Source organism: Xiphophorus maculatus, chromosome 14 (assembly GCF_002775205.1).
Source record: "Xiphophorus maculatus strain JP 163 A chromosome 14, X_maculatus-5.0-male, whole genome shotgun sequence".
In the NCBI taxonomy this organism is placed as follows: domain Eukaryota; kingdom Metazoa; phylum Chordata; class Actinopteri; order Cyprinodontiformes; family Poeciliidae; genus Xiphophorus; species Xiphophorus maculatus.
The window spans coordinates 22,832,079-22,852,551 of NC_036456.1; the positions used below are offsets into that span (position 1 = coordinate 22,832,079).

The 20,473-nt window shown below is 35.0% G+C and overlaps 3 protein-coding genes across 4 annotated transcripts; 2 read left to right on the forward strand and 1 right to left on the reverse strand.

Annotated features, from left to right (window-relative positions):
- Positions 1–417: 417 nt before the first annotated feature.
- On the reverse strand, positions 418–6,050 carry LOC111611122 (myosin-7B-like). The gene is made up of 12 exons (XM_023346769.1): positions 5,990–6,050; positions 5,346–5,495; positions 5,163–5,221; positions 4,304–4,381; positions 3,793–3,873; positions 2,905–2,982; positions 2,399–2,479; positions 2,065–2,175; positions 1,834–1,929; positions 1,623–1,730; positions 1,280–1,384; positions 418–537 (listed from the first exon to the last, which is right to left on the reverse strand). Exons 1-12 carry the CDS (start codon positions 6,048–6,050, stop codon positions 418–420), a joined length of 1,128 nt encoding a protein of 375 aa, XP_023202537.1.
- A 3,893-nt stretch (positions 6,051–9,943) lies between these two features.
- On the forward strand, positions 9,944–13,201 carry LOC111610879 (type-2 ice-structuring protein-like). 2 transcript variants are annotated; one of them, XM_023345930.1, is made up of 10 exons: positions 9,944–10,109; positions 10,226–10,330; positions 10,986–11,024; positions 11,355–11,396; positions 11,545–11,586; positions 11,735–11,776; positions 12,031–12,134; positions 12,456–12,593; positions 12,675–12,780; positions 12,898–13,201. In XM_023345930.1, exons 2-10 carry the CDS (start codon positions 10,270–10,272, stop codon positions 12,972–12,974), a joined length of 651 nt encoding a protein of 216 aa, XP_023201698.1. In that variant the 5' UTR covers positions 9,944–10,109; positions 10,226–10,269; the 3' UTR covers positions 12,975–13,201. The 2 variants fall into 2 exon arrangements, with proteins under 2 accessions (XP_023201698.1, XP_023201699.1); XM_023345931.1 differs by lacking the exon at positions 11,545–11,586.
- Positions 13,202–17,070: 3,869 nt separating this feature from the next.
- Positions 17,071–19,094, forward strand: LOC102235104 (galactose-specific lectin nattectin-like). Its single transcript, XM_014475010.2, has 5 exons — positions 17,071–17,131; positions 18,261–18,364; positions 18,472–18,606; positions 18,686–18,794; positions 18,961–19,094. The coding sequence occupies exons 1-5, from the start codon at positions 17,071–17,073 to the stop codon at positions 19,026–19,028; spliced, it is 477 nt and encodes a 158-aa protein (XP_014330496.2). The 3' UTR covers positions 19,029–19,094.
- The last annotated feature ends 1,379 nt before the right edge of the window (positions 19,095–20,473 follow it).

Here is a 20,473-nt window from a genome sequence, read left to right on the forward strand (position 1 = left end):
TGTAGAAAAGCATAAAAATACAAAACAAGAATGAGAAAATAGAAATCAAAGTCATAGAGTTTCTTTTGAATGTCAGTTATCAGAATAAATCCGTTTTTTGTGTCTTTGACCTCAACTATTGTAATAAGAATAGCTCCCTCTAGTGGCTCACACAGAACATTTCATATCGAGGTCACTGTGTGAGATAAAAACTTTATGAAAAAGGAAAAGTATCATTCCTTCTTTATGACAACAATTACCAGGCATTTTCTGATTAGTTGGTGAATAAATGATTTTTGGCTCATATTTATAAATATATATATAAATGTGCTTCTGAAATAAAAACAATGTAAAAAGTTAAATGTGATGAGATGCTAAAGCTCATCATTTGTTAGGATCTTATTGAAGATTTAATCAAATATTCTGAAATATGTAGTTTCAACAGAATATAAAGACTATAACATGTTTTGCCTCTTTGCGGAGCTCCGTTATCTCTGACGTCATGTTCTCCACTTTTAACTCCTCAACGGCTGCAGATTGATCAGGATCCGGGTTTTTCTGCTGCCATCAGACAAAGAAATGGATGTTGAATCAGGATTTCAACACAAAAACAACTTTTCCTAATAGACTTTCACACATTGATACCTCAAAAACAACATTTTATATAATTATAACCAAGAAAAAGTGTTATTTTTATTTTGTTCTTCCTCCTTCCTGGCAGAAGTTCCTGCTCTTAAAGCTTGTTTCTCATTTAGACAAAACTTTATCTCTTTTACTCCCAGCTGTTCTGTTTAAATGTGTTTCTCTCCTAGACAGGAGAAACTACTGCCATTAACTCTTTTCTTTTCTTCTACAGAAAGTTACATTTTCCTCTCCACTGTCGCCACATGCAGTAATTGTCTGCTGTTGCTCATCCTGGACTAAAGCAAGTCAGTGACTCCATGCATGTTGGACACCATTAATGTGTTAAACTCACGTTGTGCTGTTTGCAAACTAAGACCAGTTGCAATTGATGTAATTGACTTAAAAACTCTGAAACAAACTTTTGGTAAATTACTTCAGGACAAGTTTTGTTGTGAATTTATGTCACATAAATATGAAGATTTTCTTTTCTCTTATAACTGAGACATGATGTAGCAACAAGTTCTTTACCTGCAGTTTGGAAATAAAAGTTTATCAGTGAGTCTGAAACTGGACTCATGGCTCCCTATGATAAATAAGGGACCTCTTTTTCATTTTGAATTTTAGGTACACAGAGATTATGAATCTTTATTCTAGAAATTATAATTAGATGTTGCACCTGGTTTTTATGGTTTTCCAGCTCCTTCATCAACACCTGCTGAGACTCTTCTGTCTTCTTCATCATCTCATGGAGAATTTCAACCTTTTTTGATAAACTCTCCAGCTAAGAGAACGAAACATGGAGGTAAGATACTTATAATACTTATAATTTAGACATTCACAAATTCCTGCCATTAACAGTTTAGTCTCTTTAGATTAGAAACTTTGCTCGTCTGCAACGACTCAATGCTATTAACCAGGACTCCTAACAGAGATTTTTTTTTTTTTTACCAATTAGAAACACAGACTGAAGTTTTAAAACATTAACAAAAAAGGCTTGAGTTTGGTAAAAACATAAAAACCTTTTGGTTTTTGGTGTCCAGCTCTGTTTTCAGCTCTTGCAGGGATTTTTCAGCCTTTTCTCTCTTTAGCTGTTCAGACTTCAGCTGCTGCAGGACTTCAGCCTCAGGCTGGTGCAACAGAAACAGCAGAGTAACAGTAAAATGTTCAGTTTCTGTCAGTCTTTACGCTTCAAGGAGCAGAAACAGTGAAATAGAACAATGTGACTTTTACCTGCTTCACGTCGTCTTTCCTAACTTCAGTCAGTTTTTTCTCTAACTCCTGGTTCTCCTTGATCAGAGACTCGGCTTCACGCTTGGATTCTTGTAGCTGCACAGAAACAGGAGACATCCTTATAATTAAAGCTTCATTTTATGATCTAGGGAATTTAGGAGCCATTTAGACAAATAACAACAGAAGGAAAGGTTAGGGGTTAGGGGTTAGAGGTTAGGGTTAGGTACCAACCAAGCTCTGCTGCTTGTTGTGCTCCTCCGTCATGTTCTTCAGTTTCTCAGTGATCTTATTCACTTCTTCATCTCTCTGACAAAGTTTTCTGTCAGTCTGCTGATGGCTGGTCTGAGCAAACAGAAAGAAATGATGTTGAGCTTTTAGGTTAAAAATGAATCTCCAAACCAAACAAAAACTCTATTGTAGTTCTGTTACTTTAAAAAGATAATTGTTCCCTTTAAGATTCATTTTGTTTTGGCTTTTTGGTTAAACCAAACTGTTTCAAATCGTATCATGAAATGGAGAAAACACAGAACGTTTCCGGGGTAAAGAACGAAGCTCCCTCTCTCACCTCCAGATCTCTTCTTGCAGTTTCCAGTTCGTTCTCCAGCTGTTTTTGAAGAATGTCACTTTGTTTCAAACGTTCTTCCAGCTGACAACAGGAAAAGATAAAATTCATTATATTACTTATGAGAATACAAAAGATACACAAGAATACCTGTGTTTGACTTCCAACACTTATTAATCATGCTACAGTTTTACTTTGCTATTTAAAGAATCCAAAACCAATTTTCATGAAGTTATTTCAGGCTGCAGGTTTTTACGGCATTTAATGGAACAATCCTGTTTTGTTTGTTTGTTTGTTTGTTTATCCAAAATCAAACCAATTCAATATGAAACAATAAGAAAATTGCTTTTAATTGACTAAAAAGATGTAAAGTTTGATTTATTACCAACTGCTATTTTACATATTTACTGTATTACAATATGTAATATTCTTGACTGTTATTTGTAGTTCAAACATGTGAATCTCACAGAGGGAACTACAGCAGTGATGTGTTTTAGTGTGTGTGTTACTTTGTTTATCCACGTCGTCGTGACGACGTTCTGCAGTTGACCGAGGGAGACCTGGCTTCTCGGATTCGTCTTCATCGCCTTCGGCAAAAATCAGAGGAGAGAAGCTGAAAGCTGACAGCTTTAAACAGTTCAGTTCATTTATCTGCTGGTTAGAAAAAATGAATCATGTAAAGAAAAGCAACAGCTTCAATTCATCTGCACTCCATTCAGCTGTAGCTTAAAAATGCAAGCAGAGGCACTGATGTTTCCCCATAAATCTGCAGCTTCATGTTCAGCTTTTTCAACTTTTCCCATAATCCCTTAAACTAGTGGCCTACGCATTATAACTGGTTGTTTTTCAGCATAATCCGTCCTGATTTAAACCCTAAGACACGTCTCTGTTTCATCCACATTCTGCCCTGAGGAGAAATATGGGAGGCTAAACAAGCAAAAACTAACAGCTATGTTTATTTTTCCTCTTAATATGTCAAAAACATAATAAGAAGATTTTTCTCTGCACAGAAACAGGAGACATCCTTATAATTAAAGCTTCATTTTATGATCTAGGGAATTTAGGAGCCATTTAGACAAAGAACAACAGAAGGAAAGGTTAGGGGTTAGAGGTTAGGGTTAGGTACCAACCAAGCTCTGCTGCTTGTTGTGCTCCTCCGTCATGTTCTTCAGTTTCTCAGTGAAAGAAAGAAAAGATGTTGAGCTTTTAGGTTAAAAACAAATCTCCAAACCAAACAAAAACTCTATTGTAGTTCTGTTACTTTAAAAAGATAATTGTTCCCTTTAAGATTCATTTTGTTTTGGCTTTTTGGTTAAACCAAACTGTTTCACATCGTATCGTGAAATGGAGAAAACACAGAACGTTTCCGGGGTAAAGAACGAAGCTCCCTCTCTCACCTCCAGATCTCTTCTTGCAGTTTCCAGTTCGTTCTCCAGCTGTTTTTGAAGGATGTCACTTTGTTTCAAACGTTCTTCCAGCTGAGAACACCAAAAGATAAAATTCATTATATTACTTATGAGAATACAAAAGATACACAAGAATACCTGTGTTTGACTTCCAACACTTATTAATCATGCTACAGTTTTACTTTGCTATTTAAAGAATCCAAAACCAATTTTCATGAAGTTATTTCAGGCTGCAGGTTTTTATGGCATTTAATGGAACAATCCTGTTTTTTTTTGTTTGTTTGTTTGTTTGTTTATCCAAAATCAAACCAATTCAATATGAAACAATAAGAAACTTGCTTTTAATTGACTAAAAAGATATAAAGTTTGATTTATTACCAACTGCTGTTTTACATATTTACTGTATTACAATATGTAATATTCTTGACTGTTATTTGTAGTTCAAATGTGTGAACCTCACCGAGGGAACTACAGCAGTGATGTGTTTTAGTGTGTGTGTTACTTTGTTTATCCACGTCGTCGTGACGACGCTCTGCAGTTGACCGAGGGAGACCTGGCTTCTCGGATTCGTCTTCATCGCCTTCGGCAAAAATCAGAGGAGAGAAGCTGAAAGCTGACAGCTTTAAACAGTTCAGTTCATTTATCTGCTGGTTAGAAAAAATGAATCATGTAAAGAAAAGCAACAGCTTCAATTCATCTGCACTCCATTCAGCTGTAGCTTAAAAATGCAACCAGAGGCACTGATGTTTCCCCATAAATCTGCAGCTTCATGTTCAGCTTTCTTCAACTTTTCCCATAATCCCTTAAACTAATGGCCTACGCATTATAACTGGTTGTTTCTCAGCATAATACGTCCTGATTTAAACCCTAAGACACATCTCTGTCTCATCCACATTCTGCCTTGAGGAGAAATATGGGAGGCTAAACAAGCAAAAACTAACAGCTTTGTTTATTTTTCCTCTTAATATGTCAAAAACATTAATGCTTAATAAGAAGATTTTTCTCTTTACACAGAATAAATCAGTGACATATTGTAAAATGCATAGTTTGTATGCAGACTTTATCCTCATAAAATTATGACTTTCTTCTCATAATTTTATTCCTTTATTATTAATATTTTATCAGTATGGCCCTCATTCTCTGTGTTAATTTAATTGCCTTTTTTCCTCCTGAGTTTATATTTAGCAATAAAAAGCAAACAGTAGAACAGTTACAGTTCCTGTAGGTGACATTGTCTTCAGATCCCATAACATCTGATCTAGACGTTCATATGTTTCTGCAGATCAAAGTTTCATTTATTTTTTCCAGAAGAGTTGCTTTAGGTCATTTTCTAACAGGTCATAAAATCTGTTTCCACTTACATGAGTCCTCTCTGTCTCTTTAGCTCCCACAGTGCAGGATGCATCACCTTCATCTACTTCTGTCAGAAACACATTTCATGTCAGCACATTTAGCTAGAACTGCCTGGATTTGTGCATCATTTTTCATCTGTTTGGACAAAAACATCACTTTTATTATGTTTTCCTGCAGCATCTTGCAGTTACCGGAGGATCTGCACTTTGGGGTTCGGTTCCATCTATAAGCCACAAAGACGGCAGAGAGGACGGACATAAACGTAGCGGCCACTCCCACAGGAACCACGCAGGGAAACAAATCCTGGTGGAGAACGTGAAGGAATTCCTTCACAAAATGATCTAGAAATGAGAAAAAGACAGAAAAAAACTAAAGTTAGCAAAACACTCTTCCTGTTTCAGGTGAGATAATGAAAGTTAACTTCTACTTGAAATCGTTATATTCTCAGATATAGTTCACGTAAAAACGAACATGAATCTTTCCAAGACATTAGCTGGTTTATCCTTGATATGATTAGCATCACTAATTAGCATCAGTGATGCTAATGATGCCAAGAAAGGAAGCTGGAGGAGAAATTGTGCACAAATACCGAGTTACACCAGTAGGTGGCACTTTTGAGTTCTGCAAAGTTGCAAAAGAGGGAGAATTTTTTTTAAAGTAAAAAAGTTCTGAGATTGAGAAAATAAAGTTTTTTTAAGTTTAAAGAAAGGGTTAAAATAATCAGTGGAAAATGTGAAATTTTTTTAAGATGTGATCATGGATGAAACTTTAAATAAACACATAATGCCTAAAAATGAATGTTTAGCTCAAACTAAAACCGACTGTAGACGTTTACCTGTGGACACAGGTAGGCTTTGGAAGACGGCTGCTAGTAACTCCTTTAGACTCATATCCATCTGTGAACAAAGAAAGGAGAAAATATTTATTATCTTCATAAACTCCTCAGACTTTACATGATAAAGTCATGGCTGGTGCAGAACCTGAAATATTTGACTTGGTTTATTCTGTAACTTAGTTTCAGGATATTTCAACTTGATACTTGTTACATCTCAATTTCTAATATCTATTATTTAACAACATCTCAAAAAATGCTGCTGTGATGTTTACAGATCATTAAACTAAAAGGTCAGGAATGTTAACACAAATTTATGATTCTCATTTTCAAAAACGTATTTACTGGGGAAAATCAAAATGTTGTTTTTTAAAGTGAAATTCAACCTGTGACTCGAAACTTTGAGCTGTTAGAAACATTTCTTTTGTTGAAAGTAATGCAGGTGGTTTCACAGTATGAATATGGCAATAAACTGTTATTTATACATTTTAAAAACAAATAATTTGATAGAAAGCAGCTTTAAAAAACACCACTTTCTAATGTGCTTGTATTATTATTTTTTTGATGCAAACAAAACCTTTAATGGATTTGTTTGTTACGATTTCTTGCTGATTTAGCAATTAGCTGAAATCTGTAAATATGCTGATGGAGGCTGTAAAATCAGTAAATTAATATTCCAATATAGTGACTAAATAGTAAAACCAGTAAGTGAAATAAATAAGAGATTACATTTTATACAGATATCATGTGTTTACAAACGGGTCTGAAATCGTTCAGTTCTTACCAAAGTAAATTAGATTATATTAGATTCATTCCTCTTTAAAACAGACATATTTTTTCTGAAAAAGAGAATGAATCTCATGAACCAAACAGTCAGTGAATCCTTCATGTAAAAATCAGAGATATTAACCCATTTATTAGTGTTAAAGAAAATAAAAATAGTTTTTCTGTTATTTCTGTTTTCTGAATGTTAAACTAATTGTTTTTTTATCTTTATTCCTCTGTGGACGACCTGCAGGGTCGTAATGTAAACAGAAACTCAGTCACTATAAAACATCTATTAAAGAATCCAACATGAGTTTCATAATCAAGATATCAGCACTGATTAGTTTCTTCAGCAAATGTATTTTTGTGAACATTAATTTTGATTATTTGTTTTCAGTATTATCACCATGCAGTTATTAAAAATAACACAACTTACCTCCAGCGCGTGAACGATTCATCTCCAGGTCGTGACTTTGACTCTTCAGCTTTTATACAGCAGATAAAAAGAAAGCAAAGCTCCTTCTGGCAACAGCGGCCCGGTTTCCTCAGAACTGAAACAGATTCTGCTACAGGAATGTGATGAAGTTGTTTTGGTCGGCCATCATTAGGAGGAAACTCTTTCATCGGAGAAACTGGTTTACAGTTGTTGTTGCTACGCGGCTTTGCTATGAGGAAATGTCCATACCTCAGTTCATGCCTGGCAAAAATGATTATATCTCGTAAAACAAGTTATTAAGCAAATTAATCTGATAAATGTGCTGGAACAAGCATTAAAAAAGATCAATGTAAGACATGATAATGCAGAGTTAAGTGTTTATCTTATTTATTTTTACAGGCAATTACATCACTTCCTGGCACTTTATGAACATTAACTGTGCATAGAATGAAATAAAAGTCAGATATTCCTTTTTCTATTTGCTCAATATTTTCTCATATAGTTTTGTAAAGTAAATTATTATTATGACTATTAATGTTGTTATTGTTAATCTTTTTTTGTATGTAGATTTTAAAACTTTAAAAGTTTTTTTGTGTGAATCTTTATACCTGATGTTGCTTTTAAACCCATTTTCAGAACAAAAAAGGTTTTTTCTATATCTAAAATTAATGCTTAAGTTTGAAATAAGCAGCAATATATAATGTTTTTTCATCGACTCTGTTGTTAAGTTCTAATTACTATTACTATCATTTTCTGTCCAGTGTCTTGACCTCAGCCTGCAGAAATGCTGTGAAACCCGATAAGCTGTGGTGTCTGTGTGGAACGGGTCCGACCACCTGGACTGATGTTCAGTTCAGAGGGAAACAGGTGAGGCATCTTTCAGTATTTCCTCTTTAAAACTGATCCCACTTCATTCCATGAGCTACAGATTAAATCAGTTTCCTGATTCAGTGGAAAAAAACGGGTCATTTCATCCTTCTGTCTTTCACTTTTATTGAGAGAATAAACATTCTGCAGAAGAATGTTGACATTCTTCTGCAGAATGTCAACAGCAAGAAATGAAAACTTATCTTGACTCCATCAAACAAGCATGACATCATCTCTACAGCAGGAAAAACAAAGTCTGTTGTCTTAGAGCAACATGCGTGTGCCAGCAGGATCATGATGGGCCCCATCAGGCACCGACTGGCCCAGAAACCGGTCAGCTGTTACCTCTGACCATAACTCCTTCACTGTTAAATTAGGAATGATTTCTTTTTTCCCAATTTGTGAAACGTTACGCCACCTGATTTTAGTATTTCTGAAATGAAGACGTTCCACGGAGGCCCTGTTAGTTTCCTGATTAAAGTCTCACAGATTCTGTGTTTTTACTCACATCAAACTTTGAGAAATATAAAAAAAACATAATTTTTTACGTTCATCTATCAGTTCCTGAAACTCATTAATGTGTCAGACACTGTATGATTGACTAGCGCCACCATGTGGAAATTGGTGAGTATTATTATTTTTTCCTGAGGTCATAATTCTGTTGAAGTAAAAGAGGAAGCTGGAATCATTTTTCTCATGTTTGCATCATTTTTTACAGTTTCCTCTCCTAACAGATGGATTGAAAACAAATGTTCACATATTTGAAACAAACATAAACATATCTTCTGATCGCTGAACTTTGACCTGACAGAACATGAATAAAAATCTTACATTTTACAATCTTACATAATACATTTACAAAATAAAAGCGTCACAAGGTAAAACATCATTGTGAAATAGAGAATCGATAAAATAAACAAATCAATACTTTTAAAATTACTGTTTTTATTTAATGGGTACATTTATTTATTTGATGTATAATTTATTAATTATTAATAATAGTATTTATTTACTCAATTTTGAATGAAATAGCTCTCAATAAAACAACCGTTATGACAATTTCTGAATGAGAAAACTGGATTATTGGTCAGAGGATTTAAAAATTCCTTTATTGCCCCAAATTGAGCAGCAAAGTGACAATCAGTGAAAGTAAGTGGGTTCACACAAAAATAAGAATATAAAATATATAAAAACAGGATAAACTATATTACTATATTTTTTCTCTGATGCATATTCCTCTTATTCCTAAATTAAACATTAAATGTTTAATTTAGGAACCATGACAAGAGAGTTCATCCTTAGCTTTTTGAAGAGTAGAAATTGATGGAATAATGGTGTTTTATTTAATTAGATTGATATTTTTAACGTATATTGGCCATAATCTGAGTAAATCATTTTAGACATTAGACACATTCTAATGTATCCGAGTCCAACAGTGACACCTGGTGGTGGAAGGGTGGCAGTGCAGATCAGTAACAGACAGCAGATCATGTGATCTGCTCTCTGTTACTGATCCAACCGCTGTGATGGCACAGAGGTTGGAAGGCCTCTGTGCCATCACCCTAATCTTCATCTCCCTCCACAGATTCTCTTTCAAGTTGCCCCTCTGGCTCATTTTTAAACATATTACTTAAAATCCACAGAAACATGTTGATAAGATTAAAATATTTGCTAAGTGGGACTGAACTGGGCCCATTTTTCTTTCAGTTTGACATTTTTTGAGCTCATAGTTTGTTTAACTCACCTCTGATCTCATTTTGTTGTGTACTCAGTAAATACATGAATGCAATTAAATATTTATCAAGGGTGTTGTTTGTTCGGTGCTCAGAGTCCTGCAAACCAAGAAGCTCTTTCTAATGAAAGTACCAACGAATCGTAATGCGGACTGGTTCTGCTCACCGTTTGTTGTTACTGCGTACGGATGTCGGATCCTGTTCAGTGCCTGAGAACTCAGTAGTTAGGTTGGTTCGGCGTCACTGTGCTGTTTTCCTTCTGCCTCATTTCAAATCAAGACTGAAGCTGCAGGCTGAAACTCGCCAGACTGAAGACAAGAAGGTAATTCTTTACCACAGAATTGATGATGATGATGATGATGATGATGATGGTTGTCTTGTCATTTTCACTCGATGTTTGTGCTGAAATTGATGTAAATTATGCGTTTCTGCCTGTAGAAAATCCATTTATCACCACTGGTTGCCTCCCAGTCATCTCCACCATGAAGACCCTGAGTTTGTCTTGGTTTGGATTCACCATGTTGACTTTGGTCCATGCAGCCTGTGAGTATTTACTGCAGCAGGATGTATTTACATTTTTTTTATTTCTTTGAAGTATAGAGTAACTACTCTGTAGAATATAAAATCTAAAAAGATTAATAATCTTTTCTTTCAGAATAAAACGGCTGTTTGCTCGTCTGAGGGAGAAATCCCTGTCAGCTGCAGTTCTGGAAAATCTTTATTTATCCTGCGTTTGTTTTGTGTCTGCATCTCTGCATTTTAGTGCCATGACCTTCACTTGACATTAGTTTTCTATCCTGGGTTAAATGTCACAAGCTCTGTCTGCTGGCAGCTCTTGTGCTTTGAGACCGTTTGTGTGCAAACCTCACTTTTATGACTCACGAAGCTGTTTTTGACTGTAAACCTCCAGTTTCCTAAACCTGAATAATAGAATTTGTTCTAAATGAGGCAAAGTGAATTAAATAGACATTTTAAAGCAGGTGCAACATAAGAAAACTCCATTACTTAGTAACAAAAAATATGTTTTGAAAAGAAATCACATGCAAAGTATCTTTGAAGGTGTCTCTGGATTCATGTATAAATGTGGAAAATAAAGTTGAAAAGTCTCATAAAATCTACTGTTTTAACCAATGTTTGCATTTATAGATTATTAAATTGATTATTTTCACATCTTCATATATTTTCAACCTGTCTGCAGCCATTCCAGACCCAGACTATCCTTTTGGTCCAACAGGAGGTAAATGTTTTTCACTTTTTTCTTTTATCAACTATTCATTGTGTGTCCTGCCAATAAGGAAAACATGATGATGTGTCACAATAAGCTCTGTTGAATCGATAAAATGTGTTTGCAAGCCTCACTTTTATGACTCATAAAGTTCTTTTGATTGCTTAAATAATCTGCAGTGAATTAAATATAACAATTGAAAGACAATGTTATATTGTCTTTCAAATATAAAATAAAAGTAAAGGTAAAGGATTACTTTCACTAATTGAAAGTAATCCTTTTACTTAGTTATTTAATTGAAGACTCTTTTTCTAAATTTTGCTTTTCAACCTCTGTGTGCAGACGCTCCGTTCGCTGACTATCCTGATCAGCCACCAACCGAGGGTACGTCATTTTTATAATTATTTTTATGTACACTATTCTGCAGCAAATTAAATATAACATTTGAAAGACATGTAACATTAATCCTCTTACTTAGTTATTTAATTGAAGACTCTTTTTCTAAATTTTGCTTTTCAACCTCTGTGTGCAGACGCTCCGTTCGTTGACTATCCTGATCAGCCACCAACCGAGGGTACATCATTTTTATTATTATTTTTATGTACACTATTCTGCAGTGAATTAAATATAACATTTGAAAGACATGTAACATTAATCCTCTTACTTAGTTATTTAATTGAAGACTCTTCTTCTAAATTTTGCTTTTCAACCTCTGTGTGCAGACGATCTGTTCGCTATCTATGGTGATCACCCACCAACTGAGGGTAAGTCTTTTTTATTATTATTTTTATTTACATTATTCTATTTGTATCGTGTCAATTTGACAAAGAAAGAAGTTGTATATGATCATAAATATATTTATAAAACTTTAAATTGTAAATGTAAATATTTTATTTCGGATTACGGTGATGACTGGATGGGTGGAACTGGTCAGTTTCCCTCATTTTTAACTGATTCAGAATCATATCCTGTAACTTGTCAGAGCTAATAAATCTATTATATCTGTAACTATTCAAAGATAGAGACTATCACTTGGACTTCACTTGCCCTGATGGATGGACGATGCACAGCACTCAGTGCCTCCTCTTCGTTCCCCAGAATATGACCTGGAAAGACGCTAAGGTAACCCAGAAAAGACATTTCACATCAAAATGCTAAAAGATCTCATATTGTAGGTGAATTGGTTCCAATTTACTGTTAAACTTTGTCTTTTCATGCTGCTAAAACATACTTCATGTTCATAGTTTAGCACCTTTATGTTTTTACTGAGTTCACAGTCCCAATGCAAATACAGGCCATTTACCGTTTCCTCGGCTGAACATTGATGTCATGACAGTCAAAGACTCACCTGCTGATTTTAAAGCAGGTTTAGACACAACAGTGTTTTCAATGACATCGTTCTCTATTTGTTTTTCAACTCTGTAATTTCTGTCTTCTCTTTAGGAAAACTGTGCATCCAAACATGAAGGTTCACTCGCTGCTGTATATAATGACATACAAGCTCAAGAGATTTACAAGGAGATGGAAAGTGTTGGACATCATGGCGGACAAGTGTGGGTTGGAGGCAGCAAAACATCAAAGGTGGACAAATCATCCGGACACAGTTCAAAACCAGGTTTAATCTTTAATCTGAAGTTGAGTCGGTTTGATTTTGTCCTGTAGGATTCTTCTTGGTCCTGGGAGAATTCTGTTTCCCCTGACTTTGCTAAGTTTTGCGATGAGCAAAGTTCAAAGGATGAGAACAACTGTCTGCAGCTCTCCTTTGGTGGTAAATCAAACTTAAACCTTTCATTTCACTTTGAACTCATTCAGAAAAATGGTATGTACTGTAGATCACCCAACGGCGCCTCAGCTTGACTGGATGTTGTGTTTGTCCTGTTAACAGATGACGACTCTGGATGCCTGAGTGGCACCAAATGTGACGCTGGGCTCCCATCTGTCTGTGCGATCCTCCTCTACTAGCTGACATGAATCCTCAGCAGATACGAGTTAACATGCCTGTTGGCCACCAGTCATTTCCTTAAATGTTTCTGCTCTGTTGCTTTAATATCACAAAATCTGACCAAAAATGTACAATATACTCAGTTTAGTCCCTATAGGCACAGATGCCTTCTGATTGTAATGCAAGAGAAATCAACCTGTCCTTTCTAATAACTTTCCAAATAAAATCTTTAGCATTGATAAAAAAAGATGTGTGTGTATGTGTGTGTGTGTCTGTATTAAAGCAGCACATTTTTTCCCTTTCTATTTTTTAGAGTCACTGTTTAGTTGGACACAGTTAAATAATTGTTCCTGTAATTTTTTACCTCTTAAATATTCGTTTTATAGTTCAAAAACATCTGACATGCCTTTAAAGAAGATTTTATTCTTGCACATGGTAACTTTAGTACATTATAGAGCGATGACTGTGGTCACATTTTGCCATCTTCCTAAAGTTTTGCCTTATTAAAACATTTCTCTCTCTAATTAAACACCTTGCTCCTCTCTCTCTGTGAGCAGTGTCTGTGACCTTTGCCCCGCCCCTTTCTGTTTGCAGTGTTAGTCTCTCTGATGCAGGTGTTGAATCCCTGCCTGCGATCTGAGGTCGCCACAGCTCCACGTATCTCCTGACATAGAAACCCAGTGGGGGGTCGAAGTTTGGATTTATGTGTCCTCAAATTAGTTTTCATTTTTCCCACATTTCATGCTCAGCTGTGTAATCAAACTTAGAGCTTTTCACTTCAGCATTTTTATTACAGAACTTTATCAATGTACACAAGAATCCAGAAACAAAATATTCAAATTGGAAATCCTTCTGTTAAATATGAGGACAGTTCCTGCTTTACGTCTCTCAGCTGCTGTTATTTAGTCAACAATATAAACAGTTTTCCTTGGATAAGCAAAGTTGAAAATAGTTTTTTTTTACTATTGTCACATGCAACTGACAAAAATGTTATCAGTTCATAAGCTTGAAAAATATTTGTATCAGGAAACTGCAGGTTGTGAAAAAGAACAAACATAGTTTCACATGCTGCACCTAAAGCCAATATTTAGTTTTCCTGAAATTTAAAGGTGGAGATGTTTTCAGAGCAAACACACTGACAGCTCAGTTACACTGGAACTGGTTCTGCTCCATTTGTTTTAATGGATCCCTGCTGACACCTGACCCTACAGAGGCACGGTGCAGGAAGCCATTTATTTGATGATGACTGTAGTCAGGATGCTAATGGCTGTGTGAAGGATTTTTAAATGAAAATACTTTGAAACAATAAAGCTATTTTTATCTACTTATTTCTTTTTACAAAAAAACAATCCTTATCCCAGAATTTGATTCTGTTTTCTTCCATTTTAATCTCTAACCCTTTCAGATCTTTCTTTTCATCTCCTTTGTTTTGCAGGGTGTGTTTTTTTTAGTTAGTTGTTTTTTTTTGTTGATGCAATGATTATCTGATTATCTGATTATCTTTGGTAATTGACCCTAACAACCTGATACAGATTTCTGCGCCATCTGGTGGATAAATGCAGAAATTAAAAACTGTATATCAAGCTGAGGATTAGAATAGAATTAATAGAATAGAATAGAATAGAATGAAGCTGAAGAACTCTTTGTAGCTTTCATTTTAATTGAACTCATCTCTATTCATTTTATTAAACTTTTAATAGTCAACCTTTCCTGTTAACTGCCTACAAACAGTTATAATATGTGTAACATATATTCAGGAACTTAATATTATGATGTCATGCAGTCACTGAGTTAGAAAGCTTTATTATTGAGTTTAGCATTAGCATCAACCATGTTGTTCTCATATGGTTCAGTTAATTTATTCACATTTTTTTCACATTATGAGTTTAAAATTCAATATGTGTTTTTGACATTATGTGAAACATAAATGAATGAAGTATGAATAAATTTCCAAGATTCTTTAAGAGAATATACAAGTTATAGTCATTAAACTTCCAAATGATATGTTGCTACAGTTATTCTGTTTTAATAAGATATTCCTCTCATTCCTTTAACATGTGTTCAATTCAGAGTCTTTGTGAATTCATCTTTAACTTTTTTGAAAGAGTAGCGATTGATAAAATTATAATATTTCATTTAGTTGAACTGATATTTTTAAAACACTTTCTCCCAGATTGAGAGCATTTTTATTAGACTTTAACCACATCCTGTCCCCACATTCAGCAGAATAGAAAAATGTTCCATGCGTTTGACAGAAAACAGTGACCCCTAGTGGTTATAACATGGAAAAACGCGACCTGTGTCTTTCTTTTTCTTTCTTAATAACAGGAATGTTAGAATCTCTCAATGTGTTTAAAACCTGCCTGTCAATAACAGACATAAAGTTTTCCTGCTGTTTAATGGGAAGCTTTATAACTTTTTACAAGTATTTCAAAGTTTTTATGAAAGAAAACAAAAAGTCCTATAAATGATTTTCTGTAGAACATTTATGTCTCAACATGTAAATTCAGCCGTTCAGGATGACGTCCAGTGAAATATGATAAGGCTGAATGATAAAAACAAACAAACAGGTTTTATCTCAGTCCTCAGAGTTTCTTAGTTAATGATCTTGACCTGAAAACGTCTCTGGAGTCATAAACATTCACAGCCCACAACAAAATATTAAAGTACAACCTGCACATGCAGTTCAGGAAACTAATGTAATTATGTTCTTCATAGATGACATATTACACATTTATATTTCATCCTTTTTCTTTTTACATTAATCAATCTGATATTAATTTATCTCCTGAGGAATCTTTTATTTTAACATTTCTTTATATCTAGATTTGCATGAACATTTAAACCTAATCTAAAGACCAGCTTTCTGCCAAACACATCCATGTCAGCTGTAGTTTATTATTTCACAAATTTCTTACCTTTTTCTCATTTTCTTTCATTGACCTAAATATAAGTACAAAGATTTTCCTTCCATGCAACCGTAGAATAACCCTGTTCATGTTAACATTTACTGAAATTCTTTGGCAGTTCTAGCTCATCAACAGATCTCTGTAGAGCCTTACTGCATGCTAGGGAGACAGTTTCTCCATTTATTTAAAGTCTTTAGGTCAAGGGACACATCTAAACCTTGCAGGACTCGGGCCCTGGAGGAATGCAGTTTGAGACCACTGCCTTAGAGAAACCAAAGTCAACCTTCTGTTTTCTCAGGCTCACAGGAAACAGCGGACAGCTGAGAGGTGGCAGACTGGAGACAATGTGGCCCCACAACATGCCTGCTATAAGAGGAGATTTTTTTTTATTCTACAGCTACACACGGCTGCAGCCATATGTTCAGAGGTAACAGAAGTAAATATGTCAGACTATCCTACAGAGATCTTTCAAGATCAGTTACAGAATTTGATTCTTATGGTCTCAACACACAAGAGGCAACATCAACCTGTCCATTCATGCAAAGAGGAGAAAGTTGCCTGTCCCTCTCCAGCCAAGCGAATGGCAAATTTGGACATGTGAATTTTCAAGCTTGTATTCGTAAACATGCACACACACTTCCTAGTAATAACACAAGAAAGTTGAAAAATGACATTTTGTTGCTGTCGCTACTTCCTGGTTTGTATGGACCTATTTGTAACTTGGGCTTGTTTGAAATAAAATCCTAATTTCTTCAGATGAATCTGAGTCCTGGGACTTTTCACTGAAACATCTCACAAAGGATTTAAAACATTACAACTCAGGACAGAAAAACAGAGAAAGAATTAATCAGAACAGGAAGTACATGATATATCCTTTTTCCAAATAACTTTATCAGTGAAGAGAATCACTTATGCTGAAGTCATACAGTACAAATAACGTCTTTGCTTGGATTTCACTGAACATTATCCTGTTACTAGTGTATTATTGACAGGTCTGTCCACATTTCCTGCTCTGTCAGTGACAGTATATAAGAGCAGCTGATTCCAGGACCTGCAGACAGAAGAGCTGAAGCTTGTCTGACGCTGAAGTGAAGGAAAAAAGGTAATTTTGATGCTGCTTTGGTAAAAAGCTTTCATCTAACTTCAATTATTTCTTTATTGAGCTGAGACTGTTTGTGTTTTTTTAAGGTGATCTTCCATCTGCATCATGGTGACTCTGAATGTACTGATGTTTCTTTGTGCCTTGACGGCTCTGAGTCAAGCTGCTGGTGAGTTTCTCTGACTTCCTGTGATTCACATTAAGGAAAAATATATCTAGAATCAGAAGGAGCTGATAAAACTGTTTGAATGTTTGTGTTTTATCCAGTAAGATACGTATAGAAAAATATTGTTACTGATAACGATTATTGATCTCTACAGACTGTCTGATCTAATTTAATCTCATCTCATTATAAGAAAACTTTCAAAATATTTGTTTACAATAGATATAAATTTTTGAATGTTTTATGATTGTAAAGATATTCAATAATCACAACCTGTAACTTCCTCAGGTCCCAGTGAGGAAACTGAGATTGATGAAACTTTTTATGAAGGTAAATTCATGTATTTTTATTTTTCACATGTGTCTATTATAACGAAAATGAGTGAAATTAACTATTTTTAGGGGATAAAGTTTAACTCTGATCTTTGCTAAACTAATCTCTTCTTCCTGAAGCCAAAACTGGAAACTGGACAGATCCAGCAGGTCAGCAACGTTTTCACCTCATTTTAGACATATTTGTTATTCTCTGTCATATGAAGTGGAAAATAATGTCAGGCTTCTTTTATGTATATATTTTAGATGCAGAAAATGAACCAGAAGAGGAGGAGGCTGCTCCACAGGGTGAGTTAAAGTTGACAAAAGAATTTGGGATCATCTCTGGTAGAAGAAGTAGGAGAAAATTATAACCTAAGAGATAACTTTCATACTTTTGGAGTAAAACATCCACACATTATCCATATGACTTTGTACCTTCCTAGTAGATTTTGGGTCTGGTGAATTATTTCCTTAATGTTGTTGCATGCTATGGAGGATAATTTTGTTAAACGATGCAATTATGAACTATTTTCAGTTTACTGAGTCCCACAGCATCATAGATCCTCCACCATGCTTACATTTTCCTTGTTTTAGGTCATATATATATATCATGTCTGGAGTGTTGTAGGTTTGAGAATAGTTGAGTTTAATAAACTCCATGTTGGAATGTTGTTACTCTGTCATTATGAAGTGTAATAAAATATAACTTTCACTGAAGGTTTTAAACTGGCCAACAGATGCAGCCTTCACTGTACATTATGTCTGGGAATATGATGACCTTTGTGAAGAGTTGGCCTGAATCTGCATCTGTTTGTCTGCAGCAACAAATGATCTGCTGAGGAGTTCTTGTCCTGCTGGTTGGAGCCACTTCAACCATCGCTGCTTCATCTACATCCCAAGAAACATGACTTGGGCGACAGCCCAGGTGATCTAAGTCGATCTGTTTCCTTCAACATTTTCTTACATGGTATTTTATTACCCGAGTCCCTCTACTGCTTTGACCCATGAACTCTCTGTTTGTCTCGGCTGCAGAGAAACTGTGTGTCTTTGCAGGCAACCCTTGCATCCATCCAGAACTTTCAGGAGTACCATTTCATTCAGAGGTTGATAACAACTGCAAGTCACGGATCACCAGAAACATGGATTGGAGGCTCTGATGCTGAGGAGGTAATTTCACCCAGAATAAAAGGACTGTCAGTTAATCTGGGAAATTTATATTAACATTTATAATTTGTTTAAATTTCAGGAGGGCGTTTGGCTGTGGAGCGATGGGAGTCCCTTCCACTACTCAAACTGGTGCGGTAGTGGGCCAGATAATTACAAATACCAGCACTGCCTTCAAATGAACTATGGAGGTGATTAAGATGAATTTCCACATGAGGTTTATAATGCCAGGCATCTGGTAGATTGTAAAAATCACCCATTTATGTCTAGTTAAAACATTAGACTGGATTAGCTGTGCAGACAGCTTCACAGCTTTGCTTTGAGTGATGTTTCAGTGATTGTTGTTGTTTCTTGCAGAATCCAAGTGCTGGGATGACATTTGGTGTGACCAATATCGTCCGTCAGTCTGTGCCAAAAACATCTGAGATCTCACACTGACAGGAATCCAACAAACACGACTGGATGTCTTGTTATGTGTGTCTGCTTTTACATTTTAGCAATCAAACTTGATTCAAAATTTAAAACGTTTTAAAAATTTTGCTCTTTATGACAATGAAATAATCAAGATATAAGTAACAGATACAAAGTCTGTTTCAGTCTTTGTATCTGAAACAGACTTGGTGTGTATTTGTATTTGTGTCATTATAAATCATGTTTCTGGTGAACATTTTAGAAATTAAACTTTTGAATTGATTAAACTAGTTTGTGAACCAAAGCCTAAACTTCCCTGTGTTTGTTCTTCATGTAGAGATCAACTTTCTCTCGTCTTATTTAGAATGTATAAATCTTAATCCAAAAGTGATTTATACTGTGGAACTTGATCACCAGATGCTTCACAGGTTAACAATCGATCAGGTGAAGGTCAGTTGAAGGACATCAGAGAGCTGAGATACCAACTCAAGGAGTAAAACTAGAAATCAACCCAAAAGGCAAAGCTCAGAATAACCTAATGACCAACTAAACTTAAAATCCTAAGGATGATGGCAGAACATCATTGTTTTTAGGCCATGCAGAGCCGATAGAAGCAGAATTATGTTAGTAAGTATTTGTGGAATAATGTTTTTCATAAGCAATTCTTCAACTTAATACTGAAAATCAAGAAAACTATTCTTACATGAATTTAAGTTTTTTAACCATGGACAGCTCCATCATAAAGCAGTCTGTATTTCTTATCAAAAGACTCAACAGTGACACCAAGTGGTTGTGATGGTCAAATGTTTCTGCATCATTTCAAAGCTGCCAGTGAAAGCTGAATGGATCAGCCTGACCTGCTGTGATTGACTGTGTTGTGCATCATTTCATAATTAGCAGATTTCTAGTATGAAATAAAAATAAAAAAGGCTTTGAAGCCTCTTTAGCATAACTCTCATAATAAATCATTTTGTTTATTGGCTGCTGGCCCAGTGAATCCCAGAGAAGAAAATGTGTAGAAATGTTGACATGGAGGAAAAATTAAATGTCTGAATTTAAATAATGTTGGAAATATTTAGATTCTACATTCTAGACTGAAATACACAATGTAAAAAAAATAAACAAATTCAAATAACCAGCACTTAAAGGATTCACGTAGAGCATAGATAAATAAATACTAGATTAAATAAGTAAACAATAAGGAAGTAGGAAGAAGCTTTGTCTTCTTCATACACCCTTTAGAAATTAATTTTTAAGTTTTGTTTTTGTGTTGGATTATTTATTTTCTATCATCTTATTGATTTCTCTGGTATTTGTTTTTTGTTGTATGCAACGAAATTTCGTTCTGTTTACACCCTGTGCATGCAAAATGATAATAAAGTCAGTCTAAGTCTAAGTCTATGTTAGAAAAAAAATAATTTAATTTCCAAAGTGGACAGATATTTGAACAAGGTTTAAC